Raw genomic sequence first — 16,352 nt, forward strand, 5'->3', positions numbered from 1 at the left:
GCTGATTAAATGAGTCAGGGAGGAGATTGGCAAAGCTATCAAGAGAAATGATAGCGGCAACCATCACTCTTCAAGGCAAAAAATGACATCTTAGGAACCTCCCTGTTACCCCTCCCCTTCTCAATAAGAAATGTTTAAAATAATGACTTTCATCCATGAAGTTTTTGTTTCAAATCTCTGTTTAAGATGTCAGGGAACTCTGAGTGGTAAATTAGGGGAGATCTCTCTTCTTCAAATACATCTGTGTTTTCCAAATACTTTATAATGAACACATATTCCTTTTAGAGTCAGAGAAAAACATTTTTTAAAGCAAGATGGTATGTGAAACATCTTAAGATTTCCGTGGAAGATCTGATGTACAATGAAACTGAAACCATGTAAAAAGATTGGACTGCTGAAATCATCATGCCAGTATGCTGATCTGTTGACAAAGATGAAAGCGTGATTAAAATTACAGTTTTGGTGGGGAGAGTGGTAAGGAATGGAAAGATAACTCACATTTTTCCTCCTCCATATCCATGACAAGTAAAAAAGACAGACTCTCGAAGTGATCTGAGTGATTCTGCTGAAGCAAGAAACCCTTAGGATGCCTCTGCCAGAAAGATTTAGGCGAGCTGCATAAACCATAAAAAGACCAAAGAAAGTGGAGAGAGTGATTTATTTGAACAAAACTGAGGAGAAATCATTTCAGTTCGATTTTACAGCAGTCATTTCATCACAAGATGAGAGTCTGAGTCCATAACTATGAAAGGAGTCAACAGCATTTGGCAGAAGTTGGAAAATATTTAATTTATTAAATGTAACCATAATGTGGATAAAGAAGAATGGGCTACAGTGGGATCAAAAAGCTACTTAAACAAGGTCCTACTGTATAGCACAGAGAATTATATTGAGTATCCTATGATAAACCATAATGGAAAACAATATAAAAAAGAATGTATATGTATGTATAACTGAATCACTTTGCTGAACAACAGAAATTAGCACAACATTGTAAATCAACGATACTTAAAAAAAAAGCAACTTTATTTTTCCTCAGGGCAGCTCCTGTAAATGCTCCGTCTCTTTCTTGTTTCCCAGACAAAATTTCTAATAGGTCTCATAATTTTTGTAATGTTTCTCATTACTCTTGGATCATTGAATATCATCTAGTCATGTCTGGTCATTAAACATTCTCATTTTAGTAATGAAATGCCTGGCCTGGACTACTAATAAAACCCCGAATGTAAGATTTCTCCCATCCCCAGTTCAGACCTGCAATGGAGGGGGGACCCTAGCTGATAACCCTATTCCCTGCTCCAAGGCTTCTCCCCTTTCCTGCCATCCTTGAACCTGACCCTTCTCTCATCTTCCATTCAAACGTTTGCCAAAGGAAAGCCTGTTTCTAGTAGCTTCTTTCCAGGCTGTCATCTGGACTGCTTTTAAAATGTGCCTGAAAGGACAACTTGTACACCGAATATCTTCAGGATTTTTATCCGGGGAGAAGAAGTGGGGAGGGGATTCAGGTAGTGTGAGTGATGGGCTTAGTGTCTGGAACTCAATGTCCCACTTCTAGACGGGGATTTGCAAAGTCCTTGACTGAGAAGCCGCCAGCTGCGGTGCAGCGGTGCTTGGGGCCACCTAAGCTGGAGGACCACTACTTCCTGTCCCCCCCCGCCCCCCCCTGCTTTCTGTTATATTCCAGTTGTCCCCAAGAGAGGCGTTCTGGCCGTGCTGGTTCACTGCTGCTCAGTGTGGCTCACACCTGGTGGGCATAAGCCGACCTAAAGCCTCCTGGACTTGCTGTGGAGAGGCTAGCTCACCGACCAGGCGTTGCTTCCTGGAGTTACAGAAATTGCGGGGTGAAGCGGCTGGGGGTGGTCATGGTGAGGCGGGCTGGAACGGTGAGGACTGTCATGGGGGCAGCTCTCTTCTCAAAATGGTGTTCCGTAGGGGAAGCACTTAGGGACTCAAGACCCCTTCTCCCTGAGCCACCATTTCATAGCCGACACACCTCAGTGAGATCTTGCAGGGCCCAATCTCTGATATGTAATCCACATTTTCCCTTTGTGTCCCCAGGCTCATCCAGAAAGCCCGTCAACATCCCAGGGAAAGAGCAAATCTCTTGGAGAGTAGCTCAGAAGGTCAAGAAACTCAAAGACAAGGTTCAACGTACAGACAACTTTCTTGGAAGAAGAGTAATCCAGATTTTCCCCAGTACTAGGAATCCTGGGAACAAATTTAACCATTGTGGGATGAGAGTGCAGCTTTTTCACACGTGGTAACCCAGAGGTGTCAGGAAGTGTAGGAAGTCTCATCTCATTTTTAATATTTTTGCCCAGGGATTCTTAACCACTTTTGTGTTCTAGTCCTTTTTGGCAGACAGGTAAGACCTACGACTGCCTTCTCAGAATGTGTTTAAATAGATAAAAATAAAATCAATATGATTACAAAAGACACCAATAATATTGAAATGCACTCATTAGAATATTTTAAAAACACCCCCACCCCCAAAATAACAAGAACATAAAAGAAAGCTTTTCAAATGCCTTGTTGATGATTCCGATGGTTCCCTATGATGAGGGCACTGGCTGCCACGCTGGGGCCATAGATCCCTGTGAAACCACGGATCCCCATTCCCATGTTGCTTTCACAACCAGTGGCTACTAAAAGGCCACCTGCTATACTGCGTAGGTCCTCAAAAACCTGCTTGACACTGAAAAGGGATACTCACATCGGCTGTCACCGATTTGGACACAGTGGGACAAGAACCACGTCTGAGAATGATGTTTCGTTGGAATCAGCTGGGAAGATATTTTTAAAATCCCCAACAAGGGTCGAGTTTTGATTTTTAAAAAGATCTACAGATGATTTTGATGTGCCAACTTTGGGCACCATTGAAAAGCATCTGAAATGGATCACTCTGGCAACTCATGGAAAAAGCCAACAAGGGGCCAACATGTGGCTCCATCAGATGTTGGTGTGGCATGCGTGCACAATGAGAGGACACCCCAAAGCGTGTGACGAAGACGTAAACGGTGCTCTTTCTTCGTTAAAGGCTTTCCAAGGCCACACACTGCTCTAAACAGGGTGAGGGAAGCTGGTGTGGAGTAAGAATGGAGTGAACCTTATAGTGGGGGAGAGACATGGAAACCGGTTAAATATGCTTTAACACATACTTTTGGAATACATACTGTGCCCCGGGACTGTGGAGTAAGAAGGTGAATACAGACGATGGATGATGAACCCTGGTTGAGGTCACGCAGAAAGCTACACAAGAGGGGACTGCTTAGGCTGCCTCTTAAAAGACAAATAGAATTCATCCGTTGGACTCGGCTGGACAAGAGGCAGGAAAGAATATCCAGGGGAGAGGGAACAACACTTTGGAAACAAAATGGAGATGACAAAGAGCATATGGCCCAATGTTCCGGGAACTGAACTTGCCAGCCTAGGGTGGGGGCAGGATGGGAGGAGAGCGGTGGACAGTACAATGGCAAGAAGTCTGGCAGGGGCCAGCTCCAGAGGAGACTTGCCTGTTAAGTACTATTTGGGAATCTGTTCTATGGAAGTGGAAGGCTGCTGAGGAGTTTAATCAAAGAAGTGACATGATCCCCAATCTCCTGGGGAGACGGTTAGTGGGGCACCAGCAGAGGCAGGGAGGGTAGTTGGGGGCTTTTGATATGTAGTCCTGGTGGGGAGCTTCTGAAGCCTTTAAGCAGCTCAGGGGTGATGAAAGTGGCTGCAATCAGGCGGTGTGGGCTGATTGGATGACATTAGGCAGGGGCGGAGGAGGAGGTGCATGACTTCCCAATTCCTGCCTCGGTGGATGGGGGCAGGAGTCAGGTCCCCCGACAGTGTCAGGACAGGAGGATCACACCAGGTCGGGGGGGTGGGGTGACGAGTCCAGCTTTGAGCTGAATTCTGGAAACATTAACCAATTTGAAGGGAGGTGAAATCTGAGAGGAGCAGCTAGAGAAATGGGAGGAAAACGAGGAGAATCAGAGTCACAGAAGCCGAGGGAGGGGAACATTTCCAGGAGGGAGTCGCGAGGGAAACTGTGAGTGGAAAAGTGGTCAATCACATTTGGCCGCCAGCAGGTCAGAGGTTCCTTCTGCAGAGACCAGGGTAAGGACGGTCTGCCGGGCTGCAGAGCGGGGAGTGAGGAAGCGGGGGAGGCGGTGGGCTCTCTGGGCCGGGAGATTAGATCCCACAGGTGTTCTGGGTTCAGGAGGACGGGATTTCAGCTAGCCTCCCTTCGCAATATGTTTGCAGAGTCGTTTGAAGTTATACTTGCGGTTTATTTCTCTGCATAAGCTTTGATGATAATGGTGAACTGGGATAAGAAACTCGCCATAATATGAAGAGTGACACTGAAGATGAAGAAAATATTGCCTGGGGCGCTTGCCAAAATACGCCAAAATTTGGAGGCCAGAGAGAATGTGCCGAGGGAGGCAGGGCTGGGCGACTCGCTTCCCTCGCCCCAGCCCGCCTACCCCGCAGCGCTCCAGCCGGCGCCAGCAGCCCCACCCAACCCCGCCTCCTTCGAGCTCCGCAGACAGACACGGGGCGTGGCCACACGAAGCCCCGCCCCTCAGCCAGGGTCACGTGATCTGTCAGTTTGCGGAGACGGCGGGGAAAAATGGCTGCCGGCTACGGTGAGGGCGACGCGCTGAAAGCCGCAGTCTCTCCCTTTCTAGTCTTCTGACAGCGCCTGCGGCAAAGCGGGTCCTTTCCGCCGGAGCTGTGGAAGCCGTCCTTGGGCCAGGTTCTGAGACGGTCAGTGTGGTGGTCGGCAGGGAGGGGCCGTGGTGGGGTGTGTAGGGGGCCGAGGCAGAGCGAGGAGGGAGCGGAGGAAGGGTGAGGCCGGGTGTGGGGAAGGGGCCGTGGCCGGGTGAGGGGGCCGCGAGGCCGAGTGCGTGTGCGGGGTCAAGGGAGGGGAGGGAGGGGGCGGTGCGGGGCCGCGGTGCGGGGGGGGCGGTGTCCGGCTTTCCGGGCGGGTCCACGCTTGCTGCGGCGCCGGGAAGGTCTTGGACTTAACTGTCGCAGGTGGTCAGCCTTTTGGGGGGGGTGAGATGGGGGATGCTAGTGAAACAAGTGTCTTTTGGTTATTTTTTTGGAGCAGCCGCAGGCACACCCACCACCTCGAGAACCCCCTTAGCTTGTACCGCTAGGGCAGGCGTTCGAGGTTTCTTTCCTTGGGCTTCCACGGAGGAGGTGGTTGGTTTTTCTCCCTTTGCTTTCATATTGGGCTCCATTACTCCATTGTCCTGTGCAGGCCGTTATATCAGCAAAATGTCAGCAAGCCATTGATTACGACGCTTCCTTGATTTATTTATAGGGAAGCGATTTGTCAGCCAGTAACGTTGGATTATTTTTCTTTAAAATTGTTTTGACACATAGTAAGGTTTAAACCAATGAAGAATATTTTATTAATAACTATTTATGGAGCTATCTTTGCTAGCCGCTAGGGGGCACTGGTTAAAAATGTAGCTTTCTTAGCCTTACCCTCAGAATTCCCATTCAGCCGGCCTGGGGTGTGGCTCAGGAATCACCCCTTCAGATAGGTGACTGTGATACGTTCTGTCACTGTCTCCACTTTGACAGCACTGAAGATCAGACATCAAAATTTTTTTTAAAGCACCCTAGGAGACCTGATGCAGAGCCGAGGGTGAGAAATGCAGCGGCAAGGTTGTGTTCTTTGTTCTCTAGCTTTGCTAGCGTGGAAACTTTCATCAGAATCATTTTGGGGCGCTTGTTAAAATGTCAGTTTCTGCGCCCCAGGTCTACTGAATAGGATTCTCTGGGGGAGAAGCCCAAGGACTTTGTGTATTGACAAGCTTCCTGAGTAACTTTGATGCACACAAGTATGAGGATCTTTGTTTTACACTCTGTGCGAGTGATTTGCAGATCTGTTTTTCCAAAAACTGGGTGGATTCTCCAACCCAGGTTTTTTCGAGTACCTCACATTCAGCATGCAGGAGTGGTGGGGAAGGAGGGGATACTAACCAAACAGAGGAAAGTCCTGACCTTCTCCGGACTCCACTTTTTTTTTGTTAGTGGCACCATCATCCTCTCATCACCTATGCTTGGTATCTAGTCATCTTTGCCAGTTCTTTCATTTCTGGTCACATATTTTTAAAAATTTCTACATTCAGAATCTGTCTTCTGGATATTTTGGTAGGTCAAAGGGTCCAATATGGGGGATTTTATACTGTTCAAGTTCATATCTCTCATTTCTTCTGCATCCCTGCCGCCTGTCCCCTCTCCTGTGGGCTCTTGTGGTGGTTGTCTGACTGGTATCCAGGGTTCCGATTCTGGGCCGCATTCACTGCTGGGGGAAATTTTTCCTAGGATCATGTGAGTGTGCCATCCCCCTCTTCCTGCTTTTGCTCAGTTTCTTTGCCACTGTATTAGCCAGGGCTGTTTAGAAGGCGAGGGACGGGACAGAGATGTACTCTTTTACCTCAGGGAAAAGGAGATTTGCAGGACTGACTGAGAATCGGAAAGAAATCGGGATCTAAGGCAGCTCCACCTTCTGTAGATCTCTCAGGGGCCACATTTGTTTTCTCACTTATGAGGAGTCTTCTCTGTTCACATCGTTGGATCCTCTCTCTGCTGACTGGCTGCCTCAAAACTGTATCATTTTGTTCATGGTCTGCAATGACTGGGTCTCTGGTTTCTAATTTCCAGTTCTAGAGAGAGGAATCTGACTGGCCCAGCTTATCTTTTTGAGCAGTCACGTGTCCTCATGTGCTCATCACTGGTTGTGGCTGATGGTAGAGAACATGGCTCTTGAGGGTAGTGGGAGCTATGGGCAGGCAGAGTCCTACAGAAGAGGCATGTTTAGCATACCTATACAGTTACTCAGTTTGGCAGTTATCTTTGATGTTTCTACTTGCTCTGGACCTGTAATAGGTTCTGGGGACATAAGAACAAAAGAGAGACAGCCCTTATCTCGCAGAGATTACAGATCTAACCACCCTCACTTTCCAGTCGTAGCTCTAACTTTTTACTTACGTTCCCTATCCACGCTGTTCATTGTTTCCTGGACATACACTGCATAGTCACTCAGCACCCTCTGTGTTCATTCTGTCCCTTCTGCCTGGTATGCCCTTCTTTCATTTCCCACCAGTGGACCCATTCTTCAGGGATCAACACAAAGTGATACTTCCATGGTATTCCAGTAAGAGTAGGAACTTCTCTTCGGAGCTCTCATAGGACCTTGGGTTTCTCCAGCACTGTTCTACCTTAAATTATGACTTGGATTTATCTGGATAGTACACATTTGCTTTTTGAATTATGTTGGGCAAATTACTTGTGTATGAAACCTGTTTTCTCATCTGTAAAATGAGAGATAATACTTAAGATTATTGGAAAATCAAATAGATCATAGATATAAAAGCATCTCATAAACTCCAAGGTGACGTGTAAATGCTCTTTTCGTGATGAAGTTCTTTTATGTCTCCTAGTGAACGGTAAGCCTGTTGAAGGCTTGATAGGAATCCAGTAAAGGCTGTCATGGGCCTTGCACATGATGGTGCCCCAGAAATATTTGCAGAACAGATGAGGCCTTGCGCCCTGGGCTGCCTTCGTTCACCTGATGCCTGTTGAGCCTGTCCTTTGTTCCTGGAAACTTGTCAGGCATGGGGGAAACAGTGGTGACCAAACCAGACATGCTTCCTGCCTGGGAGCACAGTCACTGCAACGAAGTGCAGTGTATCTTTAAGGAAGACTGAGAAAGAAGGAGGGAGAGGAGAAGCCCTAAGCTGGTCTGGGAGGGGAGTGGGCGGTCAGGGAGACCTCACTGGGGGAAGTGACTTTTAAATTGAGACCTCTATGCTGTCTGTCGGTGGGTCGGGATGATGGAGAGGAGAGCCTGGTCCTGTGAGGGGGAGGGGGAGGGGGAGGATGGCTTGAAGCTGACAGGGCATTTCTGAGAATGACGAGAGCCGAGGATGGGTTGTGGGGGGGTGAGGGTATTCGTTTTTAGGTGAGAATGGAACCTGTTGAAAGGATTTATTTAAGAGGGGAAGCACTGCTAATCAAAAGTGAAGCCTCTGAGGGAGGGATTGGGAGACCTGGCCATTGAAGAACATAATCTGATTTACTGGGCACACTTGAGATCAAATTCTTGATTTGTTAGAAGCCTGACTCATGGGAATCATTTTATAACTGTCAGTGTGGTAGACTGTTTTCTCCTGTTAAATTAATAAATGTGATGTGACGATCAAATTCAATTCAGGAAACATTTAACAATTCTTTAATATGCACAAGAAACTGTTTTAGGCGCTTCTGAATTTGTGAAGGTAAGACTTGTGAAGTTCCTCCCATTAAGAAAGCAGCCTTGTAGCACAGGGAGATCTGCTAGGTGGTTTGTGACCACCTAGAGGGGTGGGATAGGGAGGGTGGGAGGGAGGGAGACGGAAGAGGGAAGAGATATGGGAACATATGTATATGTATAGCTGATTCACTTTGTTATGAAGCAGAAACTAACACACCACTGTAAAGCAATTATACTCCAATAAAGATGTTAAAAAAAAAAAAAAAAGAAACTTAACAGTAAAGAAGGGATGGGTGGATGAATGCAGAGATTACCAGAATTCCAGGCGTGTAATGCTGAACGATCAGCAAAGCCTGCTCTAATATTTCCCCCTAAGTACACAAAGTAGAGTATCGTAATGAACCCTCATGTGCCCATCGCCCAACTTCAGCCAACCAATTTTATTTCAGTCATTTCTCTCTTCCCCCAGTCACCTCTTTTATCCTCCAGTACTTTAAAGAGCCCTAAGTCTCCATAGGGCAGAAACAGTGTATTATTCAACTTGTCAGTGATAACCTGAAGCATTGTAAATTATAGACTTCCAACAGACTACTGTTAGATCGAACTGTTATTCAATTATGGCTGTGTAGAATTGCATTTTCTCAAAGCTGTATGGCAAAGGTAGATCACCTTTCCTTAATAGATTCGTTTAAAGAATATCTTTCAGGTGGCTTAAGGCAAGGCAGCTTCAATTTTTTTTTTTTTACTATTACCATTTTCTGCTTAATCTTAGTCTAAAAGGATCTAAGTCTGAAGTCTTTTAATATTAGTCACAATCTATGAGTGATAACTTTTAAAGTTTTATGTATCTCAAGGTGATACACATACCATCCACATAACAGATTGGGGGAGAGAGGTAACAAGGTTTGAAGATCTTAAGATTTTCAATTTTTTTTTTCTTTTTAACAACTGAGGTCAATGTCTATAACTTCTTTTCTTTACTATGCTCATTCCAGTCTTGTGTGATATTATAGTGAGGAAAAATATTTGATCTAAATAAGGGCTTTGTCAGACATTTGCATGTGTGTTTAAAATTTTTATTTTAAAGTAATTGCAAACTTACAGAAGACTTGTAAGAGTAGTACAAAGAACTCTGTTTTACACCTTAACCAGATTCACCAGGTGTAACATTAAAATTTAGGGTGCACATAGCCTCTGTAATTATAAAATATTCCTGTTAATTCCGTAACCATTTAATGGCGATGTACCAAGCCTTTCCTTAGTTGCTGAGGATGAAAAGGTAAGACATGATCTTGTTTTCAAGGATTTCAAAGTAAATTAATAATTGTGATATGTTATTATAAGTGTAATACTGCAGATATGCATAACATATAGGTGTACTGGGTGAAACTGACCAGGGCGGGGTAGGACAGAGTGAGGGGAAGGAAGGGGGAGGAGGTTCCAGAGGAGGATCCCCCTGAGGTGGAATTTGAAGGAATGTTTCCATTTGTTAGAAAGTTAAAGATGGGTGAAGAATTCCAGGTGGGTGCATCGGTGTAGGCATGCTCATTCATTCTTAGATATTGGTGTCTGCTGTGTGCCAGGCACTGTTCTACATGCTGGGGATTCAGCATCAAACAAAACAGGAATAGTCTCTACTCCCGTTGGGCTGCATTTTGGAGGTGGGGTGGACGATGAGGAGGCAGACGAAAAACCCAGAAAGCAAAACACAAAGGTTTCTTGAGTGATGCTAAGTAAGTGCTGCATGGAAAAGCAAGGCGGGACGATGTAATGAGGAACGATAGTGGGGGTGATGGCTGTCTCGTACACAGTGGTCAGGGACGCTCTGATCAGGTGACGTTGGAACAGAAACCCTGGGTAGCCTGAGCAAAATGAAGGCGAAAGAGAGTGGTAGGTAAGCTCAGGGACATGGAGAGAGGCTGGAATAGGTCAGGCAGGGCCTTTTGGGCTATGATAAGGAATTGGGGTTTTTATTTCGAGTGAGAGGACAACTGTTGGGGGGTTTTGAGCACAGGATGGCCAAGATGCAGCTCAGTGATTTAGGAGTGGTGTTCCAAATGCAGGGAGCAAATTGAGCAAAGGCAGGTGTGTGGAGTGTGTTAAAGATACAGATACAGGGGCTGCACCAGGACCTACTTGTCAGAATCTCTGAGGGAAGGGCCCAGGCATTTGTGTTTTACAAGCTCTAGGTGATTCTGATGTATATTATGATTTAAGAAGCTCTGGTCCAACTTACATTTTCAAAAGATCACCTGGTTGCCTTGTGGATAGACCGTGGGAAAGGCAACATGGAGGAGGGGAGAGCAGTTGGGATCTAGGTGAGAGGTCACGGTGGCTGGACCAGTGTGGTTGTGATGGAGGTGGTGAGTAGTGACCAGATTTGAAATACGTTTTATAGGTAGAACCAAAGGATTTGCTAATAGATTGAATGTAGAGTGTAAAGGGACGAGATAAGTCATGGATAATTCCAAGGTTTTGACCTTGGAAGAATGGAGCTGGAGTGGCCGTTTACTGAGATGGAGAACGTAGCAGGAGAGGCCGTGGAGCGCTTGCTTTTATTTGTGGGTGGTGGGTGGTGGTGAGGAGGAGGGTTTGGGGGATGGGTCTGGAGTTTGGGGTTTGGATGAGTTAAGAGAGAGATGAGGGTGAGTCTTGGGAGGAGAGGGGTGGACATTTTGAGAGCTGAGCTATGGGGCCTTGTTTTTACTCCTGCCAATGGAGGTGTAATTGTACAAGTTTAAGGTCAAGAAAGTAATGTAGTTAGTAGTAACTTTTTTTTCCTAATCCCAAATTATGATCTGATTTAACAGGTATTGTAGCTTTCTGTGAAAATGTCAGTTCTCATATCACAGAGCGTAATAAATTATGTAGAAGAAGAAAACATTCCTGCTTTGAAAGCTCTTCTTGAAAAATGCAAGGATGTAGATGAGAGAAATGAGGTAAGACCAAGTTTCTAAAATTAAATTCTTCTTACAAATATTTGTTGACTACCCACTATGTATGAGGCACTGTGCTAAGGATAAAGGTAAGTAAGAAATTTGTAGTTCTCACCCTCAGTAATGATATAATTTCTTATAGTTAAAAGTGCTTTGAATTCTGTATTGTTGGAATACATTTGAACTTATATAAATGATTGAATATTGAATTTATGCTTTATGACTGAGACTTATGTTTGGCTTTTTTCCAGATAGAACAGTCACCCTTCAAGAAGTTTAATTACTGAAATCAAAAGTGTTTCTAGGAAACTTTAGAAGAGCTTCTAGACCCAATCTTCTTATAAGTAGATTAACCAAAAAAAAAAAAAAGATTAACCAGACAAAATTAGGACTTTCTGAAATATTTTCTTTTCTGGAGCCTCAACCCTCCTCCCGAGTTGTTCATTCCACACGCCTTGGGATTTTAAAGACTTAAATCTTTAACAGATACTTAAATAGGTCGTGTGTTCTGTTTAATAAGACAGGGAAGTATATATTCATCATTTTCATTAACTCGTATTAGATATTTCTTTTCAACAATACAAGCAAATAAAATGTTGATTATTTTATTGTGAACAGCCAAGCTGCAACATTTTAGGGACTAATAAACTTACTGTATGAATTTTTTAAGTGGCAAATATGTATGTTTTATAAAACTTAAGAAAAATAATCCTTTTTCTTAGGACTGTATTTCAATACAGTGTAATTTTTTTTTCTGACCAGAGAATAAGATGAACATGGACTGATTTTAGTTTTACACAAATGTATATGTGTGTATATGTGTATATGTGTGCACATATATGTATCTGTGTGTGTAGACATGCAGAGTTTTATGATTTTTTTTTACAGTGGGGAAAAAACATAAAATTTACCATCTTAACCATTCTTAAGTGTACAGTTCAGTGGTGTTCAGTAGTGTTAAGTAATTCACATGTGAAATACTTCCAGAACTTCTTCAAATCTGAAACTCCATATCTATTATACAACTCCCTATTCCCCCGACCCCAGGCCCTGGTAACCACCATTATACTTTCTGTCTTTATGAATTTGACTACTCTAGGTACTTCATAGAAGTGGAACTGTACAGTGTTTGTCTTTTTGTGACTGGCTTATTTCGTTTAGTGTAATATCCTTGAGGTTCATCCATGTCGTAGCATGTGACAAGATTTCCTTCCTTATTCAAGCTGAATAGTATTCCATTATATGTATGTACCACGGTGTGTTTATCCACTTATCCATTGATAGACAGTTGGGTTGTTTCCTCCTCTTTGCTGTTGTGGATCCTGCTGCTATGAACATGGGTATGCAAATATTATAAATGTTTTGAAAGCTGCTGAATCAACAGTTATTTATTATTATTATTATTTTTGACATGGGGTACCTAATTTTATTAAATGTTAGCTCTCGTTAAAGAAATCGTGATATAAAATTTTTGTTATTGCAATACATTGATGATAGCTATTGTTTTTATTGACTATTTATGCAGATATGGTAATAGTTCTATATATTTAGCTCATTTAATTTGCATAGAAACTCCATAAAAAATTATACTCTTATTTATCTTGACTTACAGATAAATGACTTAATCCTTCAGTTTCCTATCCAAGATATTACCTGGTGAAATCCAAATTGAACCCATTCTGTTTGACTTCAAACAAGCTATGATCTGTTCATGCTCTTTTGTCTTTGAGTCTTAAGCATAAGTTCATCTAATGATAGTGTCTATATCTTCAATGTTTCTATATTGAACAAACTATATTTTGGTTAGTTGACATCATTATTCCCTTCTATGGTTTTGAATAGTCAATAATTGTTATGCATAAATGAGATAAAATTAATAATTGGAGATTGTTCATTGTTATAAAAGAACTGCTTATGGAAGTAGTCCTTTTATTAGCATATATTAGCATATTTGGAATAATAAAATGATAGTTTAAAAAGATTAAGTTTTATTTCATAGACAGTTTCTTTGGGAATATTGAGAAAATAGCTTCACTTGGAAGGAGAAAAATAGCACATAATAAGCATAAACTTAAATTAATCTTACAAAGAATGAAGTGTATTTGGTTTAGAGCTTAACTTATCATGCATGCAGTAGCATTTAATGGTTATTAGTGATATTTACATCTAGTTTAGTATTCAATAAATTAAAATTGGATTTTTAAAATAATACTTTGAAGCAACCTGGGATTTTTACATTATGGCTTAATGTGAAGGTTGTGGAGAAAGTAGCTTTCTCAAGGCCTTTTTTAGCATTTTGCTTCTACAGCTTCTGATTAAATTTAATTTTTATAGAATTCTAAAAAGTTGCTTAGACCTTCTTCCCTCTTTCTTGCCTTTAAAAAGTGAAGTACTTAATTACCTCATGTTAATATGTTTGGTTATCAGTTTTCAAAAAGTTTCTTAAATGTTACATCAATAAAATAAAATAATGTGGGGAAGATTGCCCGATGCTGTGCTTAGCATATGATGGGCTGCAATTAATAAATGCTAATTTCCTTCCTTTTTTTTTTTTCTACTTTATTTGTAAACTAGATAAATCTCTTGGCCTCTGAATGTTCTCAATGATGGCAAGTCTTTGCCCTTTGTAGATCAGTGAAGGGCTTTAATTTAATTTAACTTTATTTTTGAAAAGAGCACTCTCAGCTCTCCTTGATACAAGGATATAGTGTTGAGGTTGGACATTATTCCCTGTCTGAGAAAATGAAACAGGGCTCTAAATTCAGGAGGTGAATTTTGTTACGTGCTTACAAATGTAGACCCTGAAGGAAGCTTCAAAGGAGAATTTAAAAATGTTCTAGTTTCACTACAATTATTTCACTACAATTAATCCTCCAAAGGTGACTGCTTTAAAGGGCAATGGTTATCTAGGCCCAGTACACCTGAATAAATAGAAGTGGGACTACCTAGGAACTGGGAAGAGCAAAAAGATGCTGAATAGGAGATGTTTTTGCATTGTAGCTTCTGGGAAGCTGAGATAAAATATGATAGCTGTTGTGCGGAACCTTAGTTGGCGCGCAGTGTTCTGTTTTGGTGTTTTGGCTTGAGGTCATTATCAATAGAGTATTATATGAGTTATGTGATCCTGTACTTTTTGGAAAGAAATGGGTTTGGGATTTGCTGGGATGTGTATGTGGGGTTAGGTAGGGGAGGGCCCTTTAGTGATTCATGTTGAAGTGAAAGAGTAAAGTCATCATGACTGTTTCTAAGTCACTCTGTCTCCACAACTGTAGTTACTAGATTGGCTAAGCAAGAACTAGTAGAATAAATATGTTTTGTGATAAGGCACAACTTATAAGGTAAATATCCTTCTACCTTAAGGGATTTAATAAAACTTAATGGCAGGCTTTCCTGAAAATCACTTATCTATTTGGATAATGTAGCTACAAAAGGTTAAAGATTGCTTTGGACTGCATGTAACAGCTCCCAAAATAGTGGCTTAATCAAATTAAGATCTTATTTTTCTCATGTAATGACAAGCTGGAGGAGACATTCCAAGGCTGATATGATGGCGTCAGGATATCTTCCCAGGCTCCTCCTGCCCTTCTGGCCACTCCTCTCTGTGTGCTTGTTACTTCACATCAGCTGTCTTGATACAACTGCAGCATTGTGTCCACATATCAGACAAGAAGGAAAAGGGAACGGGCCAGCCGAGTTAGTCTAATTACTGAGCCTTCCTGGGAGACCTAGCCAGAGTGGTGCCATGGATTATTTCCAACTGCAAGTAAGGCTGAACAATGTAGGTGTTTTTAGCTGAGCATGCTGCCACCCCCAACAAAATCCTGTAGCCTTAGATACTGGGTAGACAACTAATAGTTTCTGCAAGAGCAAGTTATGACTATTCAAGTCTTTCATTTGGCTTGTTTCAGTTAATCACGTTTACACCATCTGTCTTATTTGTGTTATGGATTTTAATACACATCTGACTTATTTTTTCCCTCATACTCTAAGAGCACCTGTCTTTGTGAACTATCTGAAATGTGACTGTGACCCCAGAAAGTAAACAGAAAGCTCCTGAGTCTTGGGAATTACAATTTTGAAAACCGATGTACAAGTCATATATCCTTAGGGCCATAGAGCCAATTAGTTGGTTTTAATTTATATATTATACCGTTGATTTTGATATTTCACTTTTTATCCCAGTTAATCTAATCAGAAGGGAGAAACATGCTGTAGAAAGTAACTCAAAGACATTAGAGCTCACAGAGGCAAGCCTGGTGTAATAATTGATGTCTGTAGGTATGACTCAGAATCATAAACATAGTGTTTAAGTTAGTCTGTTTAACAAGTAGCAATGTGTGTATTACTTTTTAGAAAATGGTAATCATAAAAGTTATAATCAAATTTAATATTTAAAGGATAAACTTTTTCACCTGGAAAATCTATTTATGCATAATATCTCATTCCCTAATGACTCTGGTTGAATGACAGGTGACTACCACATATAATTTAGTATCCATCATTATATGAGTGTCTGTATTTAATTCAATTTACTTTTGTACTTTAACTCAGTATTTGTGTTTCTCTTTACTTGTATTGTTATAGTAGCATCTGTTGCATATTGCCTGTTACTTATTAATTATTTCCATGTTTGTATGTTGCCGTTAGTGGATTTTTAAATTCTTTCAGACTTCGCTCACTCATTTACTCAATAAATATTTGAGTACCTGTGTGGCAGTCACTTTACCTCACGCTGGGGGTGTACAGTACTAAACAAACAAAACAGACCTGCTCCCCACCCTCTGGGAGTTTAGGGCCTTTAGAGGAAACACAGTAATCAGTTGTTAATCACACACATGAATGTGTAATTCCAGACAAGGGTTAGTTTAGGAAATGAAACTAGAGGGTCAGCAAGGCTTCCCTAAGGGGTTGATGTTTGACCCAAGAGCTGCCGGGTGGGTGGTGGGTTAACTGGGTGGGGTAGAGGGAAGACTCTGAGGGTCCCGAGGTGGGAAAGAGCTTGAGGGCGCATTGGTGAGGAGGCCTGGCACAGGTTTCAAGGTAGGCCTGCTGTCGTCTCTCCATCATTAGACCACAGGCCACGTAAGGATTTTGGTTCTCATCCAAAAGAGCAGGAGGAAACCACTGAGGGTTTTAAGCAGTGGAATATTGTCAGA

General features: G+C 42.4%; 1 protein-coding gene across 5 annotated transcripts in view; it reads left to right on the forward strand.

Moving 5' to 3' along the window:
* The first annotated feature begins 4,608 nt into the window (after positions 1–4,608).
* The window catches only part of KIDINS220 (kinase D interacting substrate 220), a 94,875-nt gene continuing 83,131 nt past the window's right edge, over positions 4,609–16,352 (forward strand). For 4 of the 5 annotated variants that reach the window (XM_089923477.1, XM_022554210.3, XM_089923476.1 and 1 more), the window contains exons 1-2: positions 4,609–4,755; positions 11,071–11,199. In XM_089923477.1, coding sequence (XP_089779603.1) covers positions 11,092–11,199 — 108 coding nt within the window. In that variant the 5' untranslated portion in view covers positions 4,609–4,755; positions 11,071–11,091. Of the gene's footprint in view, positions 4,756–11,070; positions 11,200–14,715; positions 14,975–16,352 lie in introns of those variants that run through there. The other variant, XM_089923475.1, reaches the window with a different exon arrangement.

This window comes from Delphinapterus leucas, chromosome 13, assembly GCF_059928025.1.
Source record: "Delphinapterus leucas isolate spDelLeu-1000000601 "Yukka" chromosome 13, BTC_Dleu_Yukka2, whole genome shotgun sequence".
Taxonomy (NCBI): domain Eukaryota; kingdom Metazoa; phylum Chordata; class Mammalia; order Artiodactyla; family Monodontidae; genus Delphinapterus; species Delphinapterus leucas.